Here is an 18,778-nt window from a genome sequence, read left to right as displayed (position 1 = left end):
CATTGCACAAATAGTACCTAAATGTCCCAGTGCAGGTAACCCAATTGGTTGGCACTTAACTTGTTTCCCCAACTAGGAGAGTCAACACTCTCAACAAACAAAACACAAAGATCACAGAATCCCAAAAGGGCCCAAAACAGACCAGAGTTTCTGATAAAGCTGATAACACATGTTGCATTGAGTGAAGGAGAGATCAGAATGACCCTGGGTGTGCAGTTTCCCTCCTCTTTTAAGCCCTACAGAAAGGGCGTCGTTACACCCTGATTGGCCAAGAGGGGAATGCACCAAGCTGCTCTCAACTATCATTTAAGAGCCAGTCCCCACACCCTGCGCAACAGGTGAACTGAATAACCCTCTAATCACTCAGCAACTCAACCAAAAAAACACCAGGGAAAAGGGAAACAACAGCAAGCACCAGAGAATTGGCAGCTGCCACAAAGTGATGATATAGGGTATAAAGTTACGTCGTAGGGTAGAAAGTGATCTTATAGGGTATAACGTGATGTTATAGGGTATAAAGTGATGTTATAGGGTATAAAGTGATATCATAGGGTATAAAGTGATGTTATAGGGTATAAAGTGATGTTATAGGGTATAAAGTTACGTCGTAGGGTATAAAGTGATGTTATAGGGTAGAAAGTTACGTCGTAGGGTAGAAAGTGATGTTATAGGGTATAAAGTGATGTTATAGGGTATAAAGTGATGTTATAGGTGAGAAAGTGATGTTATAGGGTATAAAGTGATGTTATAGGGTATAAAGTTACGTCGTAGGGTATAAAGTGATGTTATAGGGTATAAAGTGATGTTATAGGGTATAAAGTGATGTTATAGGATATAAAGTGATGTTATAGGTGAGAAAGTGATGTTATAGGGTATAAAGTGATATCATACGGTATAAAGTGATGTCATAGGGTATAAAGTGATAGTGTGGAGCTGCTCTATGGACAATGAATGAGAGACTGACTTTGTGCTGTTTCCTTTCTCTTTACTCTATTGTAGTGTTGTCAGGAGTGAAACCTATTCCTCTGGGTGCTCTCAGTGCCATCAGGAACATCTCTCCCATTCATTGTCTATAGAGCAGCTCCACACTTTGTACCTTTTGACATTACCAGTTGAGAGTCTTAGCGCTCTAGTTTTTGGATTTGGGAGAGAGTTGTTGATGTTTACTGATATTTTTGGACTGTCTCAGACCATAGGAAGAACAGGGATGGATTTTAAAATGGGCGTAGTTCCCCGTTAAGGGAGTGTTGTCAGCTACCAAGGCTACGTTTCAGGATGCCCCAGAGCTGTGCATACACACAGGTGCTTCTCTAGTCTAACCCCTTCAGAAGGTGTGTCTATGGCGACGCTCTCACTTCTTGTTGCCGGGCACACGCTGTTCAGGGAGGATATGGCTCTGAGCTCGCCGCTGTACAGGGCGGGCTCTCCTTCTCATCCTGATCAGATTATATCAGCATCTTGCCCCAACACCATCATCACAGTCAAGGACCGCTCTGAGCTGGAGCAGGTACTCATCATGAGTCTAACCGGAGCCTGGCTGTGGGGGTCTAGAGAGAGATATTCTCTGGAAGTGGTATATTGTGTTTTGGGGGGAGCATATCTTGTGATCTCTGTGACTCAGTGAAATTTATGAGACTTAATTGAGAGCATCGATCCAGATCCATGATTCAGTGAATCAGAGGGAGACCTGCTGGGTAATAAATAAATGAGGTCACACGCTCTCTCTTTCTCTCTCTCTCTCTCTCTCTCTCTCTCTCTCTCTCTCTCTCTCTCTCTTTCTCTCTTATTTACTGAGACTCAGTAATTTTAGTTACTGTTTACAGCTCTGAGTGAATGGAGAGAAGCCTGCAGTAGTCCGCTCACTGCTCACAGTTAACAGTCTTATTCTGGTCTGAAGTGCTCTGTGTGGCCTCCTGGTCCACTAGCTACTGATGAGGACCCTCTTATTGTAGTCCTTCAACATCCATATAGATCTGGTTGCTGGTTTCTATAGACCTGGTAGCTGGTTTCTTTAGACCTGGTTGCTGGTTTCTATAGACCTGGTTGCTGGTTTCTTTAGACCTGGTAGCTGGTTTCTATAGACCTGGTTGTTGGTTTCTATAGACCTGGTTGCTGGTTTCTATAGACCTGGTTGCTGGCTTCTTTAAACCTGGTAGCTGGTTTCTATAGACCTGGTTGCTGGTTTCTATAGACCTGGTTGCTGGTTTCTATAGACCTGCTTGCTGGTTTCTATAGACCTGGTAGATGGGTTGTATAGACCTGGTTGCTGGTTTCTTTAGACCTGGTAGCTGGTGTCTATAGACCTGGTAGCTGGTTTCTATAGACCTGGTTGCTGGTGTCTATAGACCTGGTAGCTGGTGTCTATAGACCTGGTTGATGGGTTCTATAGACCTGGTAGCTGGTGTCTATAGACCTGTCAGCTGGTGTCTATAGACCTGGTAGCTGGTGTCTATAGACCTGGTAGCTGGTGTCTATAGACCTGGTTGATGGGTTTTATAGACCTGGTAGCTGGTGTCTATAGACCTGGTTGATGGGTTCTATAGACCTGGTAGCTGGTGTCTATAGACCTGGTAGCTGGTTTCTATAGACCTGGTAGCTGGTGTCTATAGACCTGGTTGATGGGTTCTATAGACCTGGTAGCTGGTGTCTATAGAACTGGTAGCTGGTTTCTATAGACCTGGTAGCTGGTGTCTATAGACCTGGTTGATGGGTTCTATAGACATGGTAGCTGGTGTCTATAGAACTGGTAGCTGGTTTCTATAGACCTGGTAGATGGGTTCTATAGACCTGGTAGCTGGTTTCTATAGACCTGGTTGCTGGTTTCTTTAGACCTGGTTGCTGGGTTCTATAGACCTGGTAGATGGGTTCTATAGACCTGGTTGCTGGTTTCTTTAGACCTGGTAGCTGGTGTCTATAGACCTGGTAGCTGGTGTCTATAGACCTGGTTGATGGGTTCTATAGACCTGGTAGCTGGTTTCTATAGACCTGGTTGCTGGTTTCTTTAGACCTGGTAGCTGGTGTCTATAGACCTGGTAGATGGGTTATATAGATCTGGTAGCTGGTTTCTATATAGACCTGGTAGCTAGTTTCTATAAACCTGGTAGCTCTGGTGGCTCTACAGTCACAGACACCAGCTTTAAGTCAGAATTCTGTGTTCATCATGACTGTGGAGGAACTATTTTAATTGCTAAATCAGGAGAAGTGAATATAAATAGAAATGTTGAAATTCTGAAATATGTTTAAATGTAGATTTATAGACATTTATTTACCTATTTCCAGATTACCAACATGTTTTTCATTTAATTTATGATTTTTTTAAATCAACTATTTATTAATGTATTACTATATTTATTTGTATCTAACTGCCAGTGATTTCTAAAGCAAACTGCAGCCAAAGATTAGATTTCTAAAAACAGGAACGACTTCAGAAGCAGTTCTTTAACTGGCTGCAGTGGGATGACCTTGAGAAGGTAGGGCGCTCTGCAGGAAGTGATGTCAGTCACGGGGTGAGATAGAGCACTGAGGAGATTAGGCTATAATCCGTGCTAATAGCATCGCCATATGCATCCAGTCAGTAACCAAAACAAGCCCAGTCCATACTCTACTTGATTAATACCAGCAGGTAATGGAGACATCTGGACAAAGAAGATCTAAACATGGACTCTGCAGCTCGTTACACCTCAGCCCGGGCTGACACAGAGGCCCCTGCTGGTTCTCCCTCTCTGGGTCTGTGTGGGTTAATATTATAACTATACATTATATTCAACACAGCCAGAGCAGATCGGTCCAGGAGGTGGGTGCTGGTGTTGAATGTGAGAACGGTCAATCTCCTCAGGTTTAATCTGATCACAGTGAACCAGCAGGAAGGACCTTTCTCTAATGACATTACCTCACAGATACACCAGAGTCTGCAGGTTTTATGGCCATGCTCAACCTCTAGAACGCTGACAGCAGCCTCTGCTGACTCATCACAATTGTTTATTTGAGTAATTCCAGTTCTTTAACTCGTCATTTACAACCGGCAAGGTGTCATGTTTTTATGTTTTGAACGTTGGCCTGTTGTGTCTGGCTTCATCAGTAACAGGAGGACATAACAAAGGGGGCCTTCCATCAGCCCCAGGTAGCCGCTGCTCTATGATTGGCTCGTATCGTCACTCTCCGTGTCTGTTATTGCAACCGTTCGGTGTCGCCCATCCTCCCGAGTCTAGAAGAGGCAGCACTCTGTGAAAGTGACTCAGGAAAATACCAGAAGCACTGAGACCACCGGGCGCTGCTCCACCAATCCCACTGCTCCCTGGTTGCTATGACAACCGGAGTGATATGCAAATTGAACCTCCATGTGTTTGTTACCATGGGGATGTGCTCTACAGGACGGTCTGATGTGAGGTTGTGCCACCAGAGACCTGTGATGCTCCTGCAGTCATACCTGCTGGATCATGTAGTCACTGAATATCTGCTGTTGTACACGTCGTCTGCAGAGTGTATGTACAGCATCATCTACTCACAGAGACGTCATGTAGTCTCTGAATATCAGAGTATCAGAGTGGATGTACAGCATCAGCTACTCACAGAGCGACATATAGTCTCTGAATATCAGAGTGGACGTAAAGCTTCATCTACTCACAATGACAGCATATAGTCTCTGAATATCAGAGTGGACGTAAAGCTTCATCTACTCACAGAGACGTCATGTAATCTCTGAATATCAGAGTGGATGCACAGCATCATCTACTCACAGAGATGTCATGTAGTCTCTGAAGTGAATGTACAGCATCTACTAACAGAGACGTCATGTAATCTCTGAATATCAGAGTGAATGTACTGCTTCATCTACTCACAGAGACGTCACATAGTCTCTGAATATCAGAGTGAATGTACAGCATCTACTAACAGAGACGTCATATAGTCTCTGAATATCAGAGTGGACGTACAGCTTCATCTACTCACAGAGACGTCATATAGTCTCTGAATATCAGAGTGAATGTACAGCATCTACTAACAGAGACGTCAGTAGAGAAACGTGTCTCTCTGCTGAGCTCTACTTTGCTGCCCTGGATTCTGTCATGCTGATAAAGCCTGATCTGGGATCTGAGGAGTTTATGTGCAGATTAAGAGAATATCTGCATACCAGCAATCTGTCTGCGGTCGACTCGGTGGTTTTTCCACATGATGTCAATCTGTCTGCAGACTGGGCCAGTGGGTCAGAGGTCACCTCACCACTGTGACCTGCTGCTGACTGGAGGAAACATTTATTTCCCACAGAGGAAACACCATCACACATCTGGCCTCCATAACAGAGACAGTAGATCAATGTCTGCTGCCTGAACCTGAACCTGAAACTGGCTCAGAGGACGACAGACGACACGCTGCTCAACTCCACAGCAGTTGGTTTTTCAGCAGTTGAACCACTTTTATCTAATTTCTATCAAAAATATTTCCTTTAACTCTCAAAATATAGCTCAACTATTTCATCAAATATATTTCCTGAACAATATGAAGCTGTTGCTCTTTTCCTGGAGGGTCAGATTTATACTGATATCTCATTACAGCCTTAAGATATTACAGCCTTCTCCGTGTTTCCTTCGTAGGTCACAACTGTCACAGTTCTGTGAATACAGCAGCAGATTTAGACCCAAACATAGAGGAAGAGATGAGGACAGATTCAGTGATTTAATGACCAAACAATGACTGAAAGCTCGAGTCCACTAAGTAACTCCAACACAAGCTGAAGAACACTGGGAGCAGAGAGGCTCATCTGACAACTCCACACAGATTGTATATGACACACTAATCAACTCATGAAACACAGCTAGGCAGGAAGTAGAACCAAACAGGACACATGAGGAGAGTGAACTTTCAAAATAAAACAGGAACTACAAGCCAATCCCAGGACAATGACAATAACTCTCCCTCAGAGTCTTCTACCAGTTATACCTCTGTGCAGATCGCTCCTCAAGTCTATTGTCATTGTTAAGAAATCTTGATGTAAGTCCTGAAAGCTTGAACGTTTCCCATCTCTGAGTGTGATACAGGGATTTCTCTGTGGTTCGGGAGGTAGAGCGGGTCGTCCACTAATCAGAACCATTGAACTGTTGGAAACATTTTGACCTTTTGGCATACTATAAGTCTATTGTTTTACCACGTTCTCTCACAAGGGTTCCTTCCAGAGAGCTGCTTTATTAGTTCATTAGTTCATGTTGAGATGAGTGGAGCCCCAGAACACACAACAGACAGACTCAAGAACCAGAACCAGAACCAGGACCAGGACCAGCTGCTGAGCCTCCTCTCATCTCTCTGTGAAGGGAGAGGCAGCAGTGTGTGGTGCCACCTAGAGGCTGAACCTCACATTGATCTATTAGTCAGCTCAGTTTTCCCTCAGAGTAGAGGACTGACTGGTTCAGAGTTGAGGACTGACTGGTTCAGAGTAGAGGACTGATTGGTTCAGAGTTGAGGACTGACTGGTTCAGAGTAGAGGACTGATTGGTTCAGAGTTGAGGACTGACTGGTTCAGAGTTGAGGACTGACTGGTTCAGAGTTCAGGACTGATTGGTTCAGAGTTCAGGACTGACTGGTTCAGAGTTGAGGACTTACTGGTTCAGAGTTGAGGACTGATTGGTTCAGAGTTCAGGACTGACTGGTTCAGAGTTGAGGACTACTGGTTCAGAGTTGGGGACTGATTGGTTCAGAGTTGAGGACTTAATGGTTCAGAGTTGAGGACTGATTGGTTCAGAGTTGAGGACTGACTGGTTCAGAGTTGAGGACTGACTGGTTCAGAGTTGAGGACTGATTGGTTCAGAGTTCAGGACTGATTGGTTCAGAGTTGAGGACTGATTGGTTCAGAGTTGAGGACTACTGGTTCAGAGTTGAGGACTGATTGGTTCAGAGTTGAGGACTGATTGGTTCAGAGTTGAGGACTACTGGTTCAGAGTTGAGGACTGATTGGTTCAGAGTAGAGGACTACTGGTTCAGAGTTGCGGACTGATTGGTTCAGAGTTGAGGACTGATTGGTTCAGAGTTAAGGACTACTGGTTCAGAGTTGAGGACGGATTGGTTCAGAGTAGAGGACTACTGGTTCAGAGTTGCGGACTGATTGGTTCAGAGTTGAGGACTGATTGGTTCAGAGTTGAGGACTGATTGGTTTAGGAGTTTATATTCAGTGTGTAGATCAGTTGCTTCCTTTCTTTAATGTTTCTGATATATTTACTATAATATGTTTATTCGCCTCAGTGAGTGGTTTTAAGGAGGATGCGGTTGCCATGGCAGTGATGATAATGCCACCGGCAGCTTCCAGAGTGCAGCTCCGTACTAATGATGCTCAGCCAGGCTCTGTGAGTCCATTGAGCTCAGCTGATGCACTGAATGCTTTTGGGCTGGATGACAGTGACTATCAGAGGGTTTATAAATGGCCATGACGTGTGCATCGCTAAAACTATCAAATGCACCATTTCCAGGAACAGACTGGGGAGGAATAACGCTATGTCACTATCACTGAGCACATATAGTGAACCAGTGTGGTTATGAATGTCTACGTGAGCTATCAGACTCCAGTGAGTCACCTCAGTAGTTTAGTGAGGGAACACAGATTAAAGAGCTGCGATGAACAATCTTGCATTTACTACATTTAACTGAGCAGTTAAAGGTACTGTTTGTAACTTCTTACACGTATAAATCAAAACCGCAAAGTTCTATCTAGTGAAGCCCGTCTTGCAAAACAGTGTCAACTCTTCCTGCACCAGCCCCCCGACCACGGCCAGAAGACACAGGGGAGACCGCAGCTTTGGTCTCCAGGGCCGGAGTCCATGCTTCTCTGGCTGCTTGCCTTCACTCACACTGCGCACTCGTTCTCACTCGCTCCACCTCTCACGTGCATGCACGCACACTAAACACTGCAGAAGACGGGAGTCTTAAGCAGGAAACACAGTATCAGCATTGATTCTTTGAGAGACCTTCATCTGGTCAGCTAACATTACTGCCAAGCAGCTGAAATATAGAGTGATATTGTGGTTTTAGCTGATGTTTGTCGCCTCACTGTTTTGACTGATGCTTGTTCATGTCTATGTAGAGCGAGCACAAGCACGACCGCGAGCAACAGGACAATGACTTTCGTTGACTTAACGGTCACAGGTGTCGCTGTTAACAAGACATTTCTGATTCTTACAGAGTCCCTTTAATATAACACTGTAACACTGATATTACAGGTCTACTGCAGATGTGAAAAAGATGCTGTATGAAGCCTTTAGTGTCTCCAGAGGGAGCTGTGTGAAGTCTGATCAATGTCCTCAAGTGATGTCACCTGAGTCAGCGTCAGTTGGGTCTGAAAATTAGAAAAATCTGAGGAATCAGATGTCATGTTATCCCCTATAACTGAACTAACTACAGCTACTATAGCTGCATTGTGTCTATTTTGAGTAAATGTGGTCTCTATTGTTGTTCTTTCTGTCTGTCTGTCTGTCCGTCCTGTCTGTCTCCCTGCAGGCTGCAGAGGTGGAGAGGCAGCTGTCCACTCAGGTCCATTCATTACGGGACGACTTCAGGGAGAAGAGTATGTCTACCAGCCAGCACATGACACGACTAGAGACTCTACAGGCTGAGGTGAGACCAGATCAGTTCACACACAGCTTCAGCAGTCACCCACCAAAGGCTAAACAACAAACCTAACTGGGCAAAAGTACAGCAAAGTACTTTACATCTGCAGAAACATGCTGCCTCTTTGCAGTTATTGGTGCTCAGTGGGGAGCCGGAGTGTCTAAGGTGACACCAGGGGACGTTAGAGCCAGACTATGTCACTTTTGAAAGAAGTATTAACACTAGGGCTGGGAAAAAAATCGATTCACCTATGTATCACGATATTTTTTTTACGATTTCTAAATAGATGTTTTAATACCAGAATGGATATATTTGTTTCATCAGAGTCTATGTGGAGGTAGAAGGAAGTTTCTGCTTTTATTGTGGTAGTCTGTGTATCTTGACGTCATATCCGTTCCGGATACACTACACATCCAGTAAAGGATGGAAACACTTTGGGTTTCACACATTGCAGGAAAAGCAGAGCTAGACATCACGACTAAAGCTGCATGCTAACTCTGTCACGGACAGGAAACATTATCGTATCGCCGTAACGTGCGGTGGAGCCAGCCGTCGCTCTCGTCTCCGTGGTCAAATGGGCCGACGCTACAACTGTAGAACACCCAGATACTGACATTTCTGTTCTCTGCATTGAAACGGCCCCGATGGAGCTGACCATGGATGGACAAAGAGAACGGAGCTGACGGGAGAGCTAGAGACCACCTTGGAGAAGTTAGAGGAAGTAGACACGTGGGAAGTAGACACGTGGGACTACGTCCGCTTTTCAAAATAAGGTGTTAACTAAGGGAACTGTATATACAAAATACATTTATGGAAATAAGATTGATGGATTATATTCACCAGAAGTATAAAACATTACATGTCCCTTATAAATTAAAAAGAAAATACCACTAATCTGTGAGGGAAATGTCTTTATTCTTTGATTTTGGGGTTATAATAATTCCTGACAATGACTGATATATTTGACTTCAGGACATCTCTGACTACATACATGCTGAAAATCAAACATTTGAACTAGATTAATTCAGAGATTGTCCAAAGTAAAAGTTCCTAGAAGTGGAAGATTCATCTTGTTCTGATGGTTTAATGTTAACAAAGTTAACAGGAATCACAAAAAATTGCAATATCGAATCACAATACTTAAAAATCACAATACATATCAAATCGGGAGATAGGTGAACCATCCCAGCCTTAATGAACACATTTTCCTTCATACAGATAAACAGTTGAATTCATTAGCAGCAACATGCAGCCCTGCTCAATTCAACACGCTCAGTAGTTTTGCAGCTACAGTCTTACATGTTGGTCTGGTATGACCACTAGCTAATGGTGGCTAATGTTAGCTAACTTTAGACAGATATTAGTGTGTAACTGACTTTACTGAGGCAGTCATCTGATTGTATGTCTCTGTTCTACGTGTGTTGCTGTTGTATTGTGTTGTAGCAGGTTACAGAGAGTCATTTCAATGCTAAACTAGATGTAAACACATGGAACCACACCATCTCTGTGTCTGGTCGCCTCATTATGGTGTCTTTAAAACAGCTGACTCAGAAGAGATATGAAGGACAATTGAGTGTCCCATTAACGAGCAGATACCAGCTGTGTGTTACTGTTCAGAAAAAGTGACAGAACCTGGCTGTAGAGGTGGAGTTTGTGGTAAAAGTGTTTAATCTGTCAGAACAGTTGTGGGATTACGCTACTTTTCCTCTCTTTCTGTAATCTTTATCTCTCTCTCTCCTCACCCATCCCTCCTTCCCCCCTTGGTTGGAGCAGCAAGGGCTAGAAGTGAGTGGTTACCGAACGCTGTCTGTCGGTCAGACTGCATGCTGCATGAAACGTCTTAGAAAAATAAATAAATAAATAAAACAAGGATTGCAACATTATGTTCTTTTAAATTTCCAATTAAACCTCTGACCAATTAAATGAGTTGATGATAAGCCACAGTATAGGGTAGATTATTAATTCATTCATTAAGTAATGTCATGCTGGATGAAATACGGTCTCTTTTGACCTCATATAACTTTACAGGTGCTAAATTCAATATTCAGAGCATTAATATATCATCATCAACTATTGTCTCTATAAAGATATAGAGGAGTAATGTCTACCTGAGTCTATGATATCAGCATTAATATAACATGTAAAGATATAGAGGAGTAATGTCTACCTGAGTCTATGATATCAGCATTAATATAACTTGTAAAGATATATTGTCCCGACTGACGGCGTCGTCACAGAAGTGTAGCGCCCACCCTCCGGTTCCCCACGAGGTTAACACTGTTAGCTCTGTTAGCACCGTTAGCTGCTAGCTGCCGGCTCAGTCGTCGCCATGTTGAGAGCTGTTTGGAGGCAATCCCATAGATATGCTCTGAATTTGGAATTTAGCACCTTTAATACTTTAGCACTTTACATTTAATGTCATGTAATATGAAAGAAACCCAGCTCTGTTTGACATTTCCACCTCCTTTTGGCAATCCCTGTTTCATGAGACGGAGCATGAAAAACATGGCTGGTTATCGGAGCATGATGTGTCATGATGTCAGCTGTGTGATGTGTGATATCAGCCAGATAAATCATGAACTAAGATACAGTCAGGGCCTAACAACAGATCAGATTTCCCCGTAGCTTCTCTTCAGAGGCAGAAAACACCCAGACTGCAGAGGCTGCGCTATAACTGAGAGAAGCCGCTCTATATTTAGCTGAGATACTGCAATGACTGTCTGGGTGCTCCCACTTTTCCAACGCTTTGCCTTTATATGACATGTGCTGATGACTAATGGCTTTCTGCCCTATTTGTGTGAAGAGAGAGACCATAGCAGCCTAAATATACCCAGGAGCTGGCAGTGTGGCTGCTCCTATGGTGATGAAAACAACATGTGAGCTCCTGCACTGTGAAGTAGGTTACAGATGTAGGTCAAAGCAGGAGGGATGAAAATGAACAAGAGCTGCTGCTTGTTTAATGGGGGAAGCTGCTCAGGCAGCTACACTCATGAGGAAGCTTCAGTAGAAGGCCGTTACACATGCACAATAGCTCAGGAGTAAGCTGATAGCAGACGCTAACATATCACCAAGACATTCCTGAAGACAAGGGTGGAAACGGACGCGTACGCCGTGCTAGGCAACACACATTCTTTAGGCCAGTGGGAGTACTGTTTAATCTAGTGTAGAGCCCAGCTTGAATCACAGTCAGAATCTGGCATTTAAGCAGGTCCATAGCTGCCCATCGGTTCACTATCCAATATCCACATCCTCAGTTTATCCAATCAGGGCCTCTTCCCCTCGGCGCAGGAACTAATTGGTGCCGTTTGACCCGTTAGATTAAGATGCTGTCGGAGAGGAAGGTGGAGCTGGAGCGACGGGTTCACGCCATGCTGGAGGAGAACGAGCTGCTGCAGAATACGGTGGACGACCTCCGAGAGAGGACTCTGATGTTGGAGAGGCAGTCACACCAGAAGGACCTACAGGTACAGTGAATACATCTGACCTCTGAGGAAATGACCTTCTGCTGTCAGCTGTTGTTGTGTAGACACACCAGCATTATCATCATAGCTGACCATCAGGTTCTTACTCTGCACTGTAAAGTCACTGCTGTGTTGTGTCCAGTTACGGCAGAGCCAGCTGGAGCTGCAGGAGGTTCAGGGGTCCCACCGGCAGCTGAGTGCCCGGCTGGAGGAGCTGACGGAGGAGCACAGCCTCCACAGCCTCACCCCCCACCCGTCCAGCCTGCTGTGTGAGATCGAGCAGAGCATGGAGCAGGAGGAGCAGGAGCAGGAGAGGGAGCAGGTAGTCCCAGTAGGACAGTAGACACCACTAACACCACCAACACTACTAACACCACCAACACCACCAACACCACTAACACCACCAACACCACCAACACCACTAACACCACTAATACCACCAACACCACAAACACCACAAACACCACACACACCACCAACACCACCAACACCACACACACCACCACCAACACCACCAATATCACCAACACCACTAACACCACCAACACAGCTTCTCTAAACTCTCCCCCCCTCCCCCCACCCTGCTCTCCTCTCTTTAGCTGCGTCTCCAGCTGTGGGAGGCCTACTGTGAGGTCCGCTCGCTCTGCTCCCATCTCCGGGGAAACGACGTCACCGACTCGGCTCTGTCCACCGACTCTTCCATGGACGAGTCCTCGGAGACGTCCTCAGCCAAGGATGTGCCTACAGGGAGCCTCCACACCGGCCTGCTGGAGCTACGGAGGCTCACACAGAATCTGCTGGACGGCAACGAGTCCACGGTAATGTACCGCTCAGCACCGTCAACACCGTCACCTCTTTTTAACACCATGAGGCGAGGCCTCGGGTCAGGCTCTACTGATCTCCTGGAACAACTCTGTAATCTGATATTATTATTATTATTATTATTATTATTATTATTATTAGAGACATCGGAGGGAGTATAAAGTCACTTATAGTGATGCTGATGTCACTTTAACCATCTGATTGACTCAGTAATCACCAGATCTGGACTAATGAAGTTGGACGGTTTTCATGGTGTGATTTGTTCATTCACAACTGCCGCTGTACACCCAACCCCCCACTGTCCGGGGGGTTACCAGGCACAGTAAGATAAAGAAAAAAGATTAAAACAGAAAGCATTAAAATAACACTTTTGTAAACCAACCATCAAATTTATAAAGTATGTACACCCGGGCACCCTGGTAGCTCACCTGGTAAAGCAGGCGCCCCACGTACCAAGGCTCAGTCCTTACTACAGCGGCCCAGGGTTCAAATTGGACTTGTGGCCCTTTGCTGCATGTCATCCCCTCTCTCTCCCTTTCATAACTATCACTGTCTCTCTCTCTCTCGCATAAAAAGCCCCAAAAATAATCTTAAAAAATGTACACACATCAATTCCTTTCATGACAGTTTATAATGAGCCGTAACATAAAGTGTGACCTAAAGAGAAAGTGAAAGCAGGTGTTTTAAAGAGGGGTAGGTGAGTGGGTGGAGCCTCTGTGGACCTGTTGTCACTGATAACCCATACACTGACTGTGTGTCGTGTCGTAGGGCTCGCGGCGCAGCGATGAGGAGGCTCTGGAGGAGGCTCTGGAGGAGCAGGTGAGGAAGCTGGGAGAGGAGCTGAGGGAAGTCAGAGAGCTGTACGAAGCCGAGCAGGACAAAACACACAGCAATGAGGACGAGGTGCTAAAGCTGCACAATCAGGTAACACATCTGTTCACCTGCACAACTGAGAGCTGCTACATGAGGAGGAGATGATTTTTAAATGAAATTATCCATTTTCTTTCTTAAAAAGAAGGCAGTTGGATTTAACTTGGCATTTCATCTTCATTCGCTGCTTTGTAACATCATTTTTCCTGCACCTAAAAGTATATTTGTTGACGACGTTGTCATCTTAAAAGCTTGGTTTCGTCTAACTTCAGTGTTTTATGCTTTGTTTTAGTTGAGTAATGGATGAATAAAAACAGAGGAAAAAATAAAGTGGTTGAGTCCATCACTTTTTTATAGCATTCTTGAAAAAGAAATGTTGGTAATAACATTCTCTCTCTCTCTCTCTCTCTCTCTCTCTCTCTCTCTCCCTGTCTCTCTCTCTCTCTCTCTCTCCCCTGTGGGTTTAAGAACCATCTGACATGATTTATATAAATTAAGGGTCAGTTGTTCTCCTGCTCTGCTGAACCGGGTCTAACTCAACATCAGTCTCCCTTGGCATAACGTGGACTTGAGAGACTGGATTACAGACTGGATTTGTGAGGCCTGCGTCTGACTCCTGTGTGTCATTGTGTCATGTGACCTGCAGGTGGCGCTGCTCTCTGTAGAGACGTGCTCTCTGCAGGAGGACAACGAGAGGATGAGGACGATGGCTGAGGTCCAAGAACCTAGCGAGCAGCTCCAGACTGCTATCAGAGACCGAGACGACGCCATAGCCAAGTAGGACATCACATCATACACTCTTCTTCATCAATATAATGATCTGATGTGATCATCATCATAATCATCAATATAATGATCTGATGTGATCATCATCATAATCATCAATATAATGATCTGATGGGATCATCATCATAATCATCAATATAATGATCTGATGTGATCAGCATCAGATCATCAACATAATGATCTGATGTGATCAGCATCAGATCATCAATATAATGATCTGATGTGATCAGCATCATAATCATCAATATAATGTCACGTTTAAAGTCCAGTTTATCACAACCCCGGTCTGCTACTTACAGTTCCTATTAGTGATATTAACACTGTACTCAATATATACATCATCATCATCATCATGTATCATATACCGGTCAAAGATGATTCCAAGATTCTGAGTGATTGATTGATATTTGATTGAATGGATCAATAAACTGATCAACTGCAGTGGCAAAGTTATCAGGTCCAGTTAAAAGAGCTCTGGTTTGGTTTAAGTGGAGAAAGTTAAGAGACATCCAGCTGATACAGGTTATTGGTCTCTGCTTTCACACATATATAAGCCCTGTATAACCACTAGTGAACAGGGGCAGGCTAGCTGTTTCCCCCCGCCTCCAGTCTTTATGCTAAGCTAAGCTAACTGGCTGCTGCTGACCAATCCTCTCATCTAACTCTTTGGGGAACTATTCCCTTTAGAGCAGAGGTCTTCAACAGGGGGTCCGCGACCCCTAGGGGGTCTGCGGAAGCACTGCAGGAGGGGTCGCGAAATTTCCTCATTATTATTTTTTTTTTTATTATTATTATTTATTTTTATTATTTTATATTAATTTTCGGTTGATTAGACTTTCTTTTTTTTTTATTCCCCCCAAAAATTTTCCCCCCACAAATTTAAATGTTTTTAGATACACATTAACATGAATCCAACATATTGTAGCGAACATCATGCAATTGACAGACATTGTTGATATTGGCATTGGTATCAGTTAACAAGGTATGTTTATAAATGGCAGTGGCATGGCCACTCACTGCACCTTGCACATGTTTAAAATAAAAACATGAATATATGAACCTGAACCGTATTATTTGAATAGCTTAGTATTGAATGCACAATAACAAGGTACATTTATACATGGCACTAGGCCCAGTTTAATATAAAACACAATTTTATACAATATATATAGTAGCAGATGGTAGTAGTAGTAGTATTGCAGATGGATGGATGGATATATAGTAGGGGGTCCCTGCTCCATCTCTCCATCAGTTTGGGGGTCCTTGGCCTGAAAAACGTTGAAGACCCCTGCTTTAGAGAGTTCTTCTCCATTCATCACCATGTCCATCTCCTTCATGATGTCACGATGTTCATGATGTCACTAGTGTGTGTGTGTGTGTGTGTGTGTGTGTGTGTGTGTGTGTGTGTGTGTGTGTGTGTGTGTGTGTGTGTGTGTGTGTGTGTGTGTGTGTGTGTGTGTGTGCGCGCGCGCGCGTGTGCGTGCGTGCGTGCATGTGTGTGTGTTGCAGGAAGAAAGCGGTGGAGATGGAGCTGGCCAAGTGTAAAATAGACATCATGTCTCTGAACAGCCAGCTGCTGGACGCCATCCAGCAGAAGCTCAACCTGTCGCAGCAGCTGGAGGCTTGGCAGGTGGGTCAAAGGTCACCAGCTACATTTTAGTGAAACAGTCCTTTAGTAGGTCATTTAACAGCTATGTTTAAAGGTTGTTACATAACTAAAACTGCTGTTTAAATGTAGTTTCTGGATTGTTATCCTGTATAATATATTTGAACACTTGTAGAATCTGTGTGCGTACACTAAACCACTCAATTAACCTCTGAAGGTGTGTCCCCATAGACATATACACATAGACGCCGCATTGACACCTGGAACGTTAACTTAACGTTACTCCTCGTAGATCATAAACCCTTTAATATAATAATGAGTTGAGAAATGTAGACGTTATAGTGCTTTTTATCCAGGAAAACGGCAGCTCCCCCGTTCACTAGTATAGGGTCACAGGCCAGTCTTGCCCGGTCCAATATGGCGCCCAAGTTGGCGTACAATCCAGGAGTCAATGCGGTGTCTACGTCTACATTTCTATGTATATATGTCTAAGGTGTCCCCCCCTCCCTCACCCGTAACTAGCAGCTGTTTCCTCTCTCTCCTCCCTGATCCACAGTTTGCCTCCTCAGGGCTCTTTACTGTTTGGCTCTTGTGGTTTCTGATCTAGTGGCCTTTCTCAGCTTCCGTACCACCCCTCCTTCCCCTGTGGTACCCCCCCTCCTGCCTTAGAGGTGAGCCCGAGCTGTGCCATCACCCCACTACGCCATGCTGAGCCATTCCATGCCACAGGAGAAATGCCCATCCCATTATAACCAGCACAGAGACCCATCCGAACCCACCACCCTGTCTGTCCACCTGTCCACCTGTCCACCCGTCTCTGTCTCCTCTCTCCATACACCTGTACCCCTCTGGTCAGCTGACCTGTTGAGAGACGAGCACACAGACGCCAAAACACCCCCACATCCCTGACCTATCATAAAGCCTGGTGCTGCTTGGTTCTGTTAGTGCTACTGTCGAGTGATAAAATAGAAACAGCAACATTCACTGAGGAGAAGCCTGCATTCATATTCATATCATCACTAACACATGAAGCAGCTGCAGCAGAGCCCCCTGGTGGCGTCACCTCTCTCAGCAGCTACTAACAACCAACATGACTCCATCCACTGGATAAGATCATAAGATCATAAGACGAGGCTTGGTGCAGTTTAGAACTGTGGTTCCCCTCACTGGGTCAAACATGATTAACACGATAGGAACGCTGAAAACACTTAAAGGATGAAGGTTTTTCAGAGTTTGCTCGAATGTTTGTGTGAACGACTGAATCATAGCTCCTCATGCTCCAAAAGATATTGAAATAAACAAATGAGAGAGGGAACAGGGACAGCAGGTAGACAGGTGAGATATCGCTTCATCTCAGAACAAGCTGTGAGGTTATGGAATCATATAAATATGCACCGATCAGCTATAACATTAGGTCAGCATGGGCACCCTGACCGCCTGCGGCTACGCAGCCCCATACGCAACAAACGTTTTTCAGCAGTTTTAGCTCCAGTAGCTCTTCTATTGGATCGGACAACACGGGCCAGCCTTCGCTCCCCACGTGCATCAATGACCCTCGGGTCTGACCCTGTCACCGGTTCACCAGTTCTCCTTCCTTGGACCACTTTTAGTAGGTCCTGACCACTGCAGACCGGGAACATCCCACAAGAGCTGCAGTTCTGGAGATGCTCTGACCCAGTCGTCTAGCCAGTACTATCTGGTTCTCGTCAAAGTCACTCACATCCTTACGCTGGCCCATTTTTTCTGCTTCCAACACAAAGTTCAAAGTTCAAAATGTTCCCCCCCACTGCCAGGTGCCATGGTAACCAGATAATCAATGTTATTCACCTCACCTGTCAGTGGTCTGAATGTTATGGCTGATCAGTGTATATGAATATGGCTGAGATGCCCGTCGGCCACTGCTCTCTCTTTGGTTGCGTCCTAAATTCCACTAACATGTTCTTTAGTAGCTAAAACAGTATGTGAGATATTTTAGTTCGTCTGAAACCTCAGTATGAAACTAATAGTATGCAAACTGCATACTATTTAAATATTACAGTATACAACACTGGTCACTACAAGCAGCATAAATATCCCACAATGCAATGCGCTAGGGACGACAAAGATCATAACAGACGTTGACGGACAGCTCTCTGTAAGTATAAGATTTTACTTTGATAGGCGTGATATTAGTTCAGATTTTATGATCATCACAAACCGTAGTTTTGGTTACACGAGGTTGGTACGGGTTACCGTGGTTACCATGGTTACACGTCTCCAACCGGCGAGGACACTCTCAGGAAGTGACGACGTAAATTACTGCTCAGTGCGTCTGAAAAGATACAAACTACTGTTTATTCACACAAAAGTGTGTTGACCGATAGTACACATGTTGAGTATGTAGTGAGTAGTATATGAATTTGGATGAAGCCATTGTCTGGTTCTGATCCAGAACCCAGAACTCCAGGGTTCTGACTGAGCTCCAGCTGGTTTCTGCTCATGTCATTGAATTGGTTGGATGAGCCGGGGATCGAACCTCCAACCAGTTCAATTCATTATTTATGAAATATTAATTAATTCATAATGAATTAATGTGACGTGACATTATAAATCTATTTCTTAGATTAAAATGTTGTGCCCTTACTATGCACATATTCCTAAATAATAA

General features: G+C 44.5%; 1 protein-coding gene across 7 annotated transcripts in view; it reads left to right on the top strand.

The window, feature by feature from the left end:
* bicdl1 (BICD family like cargo adaptor 1) overlaps positions 1–18,778 on the top strand; it is a 34,701-nt gene that overhangs the window by 10,788 nt on the left and 5,135 nt on the right. For 2 of the 7 annotated variants that reach the window (XR_005207911.1, XM_037778223.1), the window contains exons 3-10: positions 8,476–8,592; positions 10,360–10,371; positions 11,904–12,050; positions 12,190–12,369; positions 12,647–12,865; positions 13,638–13,793; positions 14,386–14,516; positions 16,035–16,155. Coding sequence is in view for 4 of the 7 variants with exons in the window: in XM_037778223.1 (XP_037634151.1) it covers positions 8,476–8,592; positions 10,360–10,371; positions 11,904–12,050; positions 12,190–12,369; positions 12,647–12,865; positions 13,638–13,793; positions 14,386–14,516; positions 16,035–16,155 (1,083 nt within the window). In the remaining 3 variants the exon portion in view is untranslated. Of the gene's footprint in view, positions 1–8,475; positions 8,593–10,359; positions 10,372–11,903; positions 12,051–12,189; positions 12,370–12,646; positions 12,866–13,637; positions 13,794–14,385; positions 14,517–16,034; positions 16,156–16,687; positions 16,803–18,778 lie in introns of those variants that run through there. The other 5 variants (XR_005207913.1, XM_037778226.1, XM_037778227.1 and 2 more) reach the window with 5 other exon arrangements.

This window comes from Sebastes umbrosus, chromosome 8, assembly GCF_015220745.1.
Source record: "Sebastes umbrosus isolate fSebUmb1 chromosome 8, fSebUmb1.pri, whole genome shotgun sequence".
Taxonomy (NCBI): domain Eukaryota; kingdom Metazoa; phylum Chordata; class Actinopteri; order Perciformes; family Sebastidae; genus Sebastes; species Sebastes umbrosus.
This window is presented reverse-complemented; position numbering and strand designations above follow the sequence as displayed.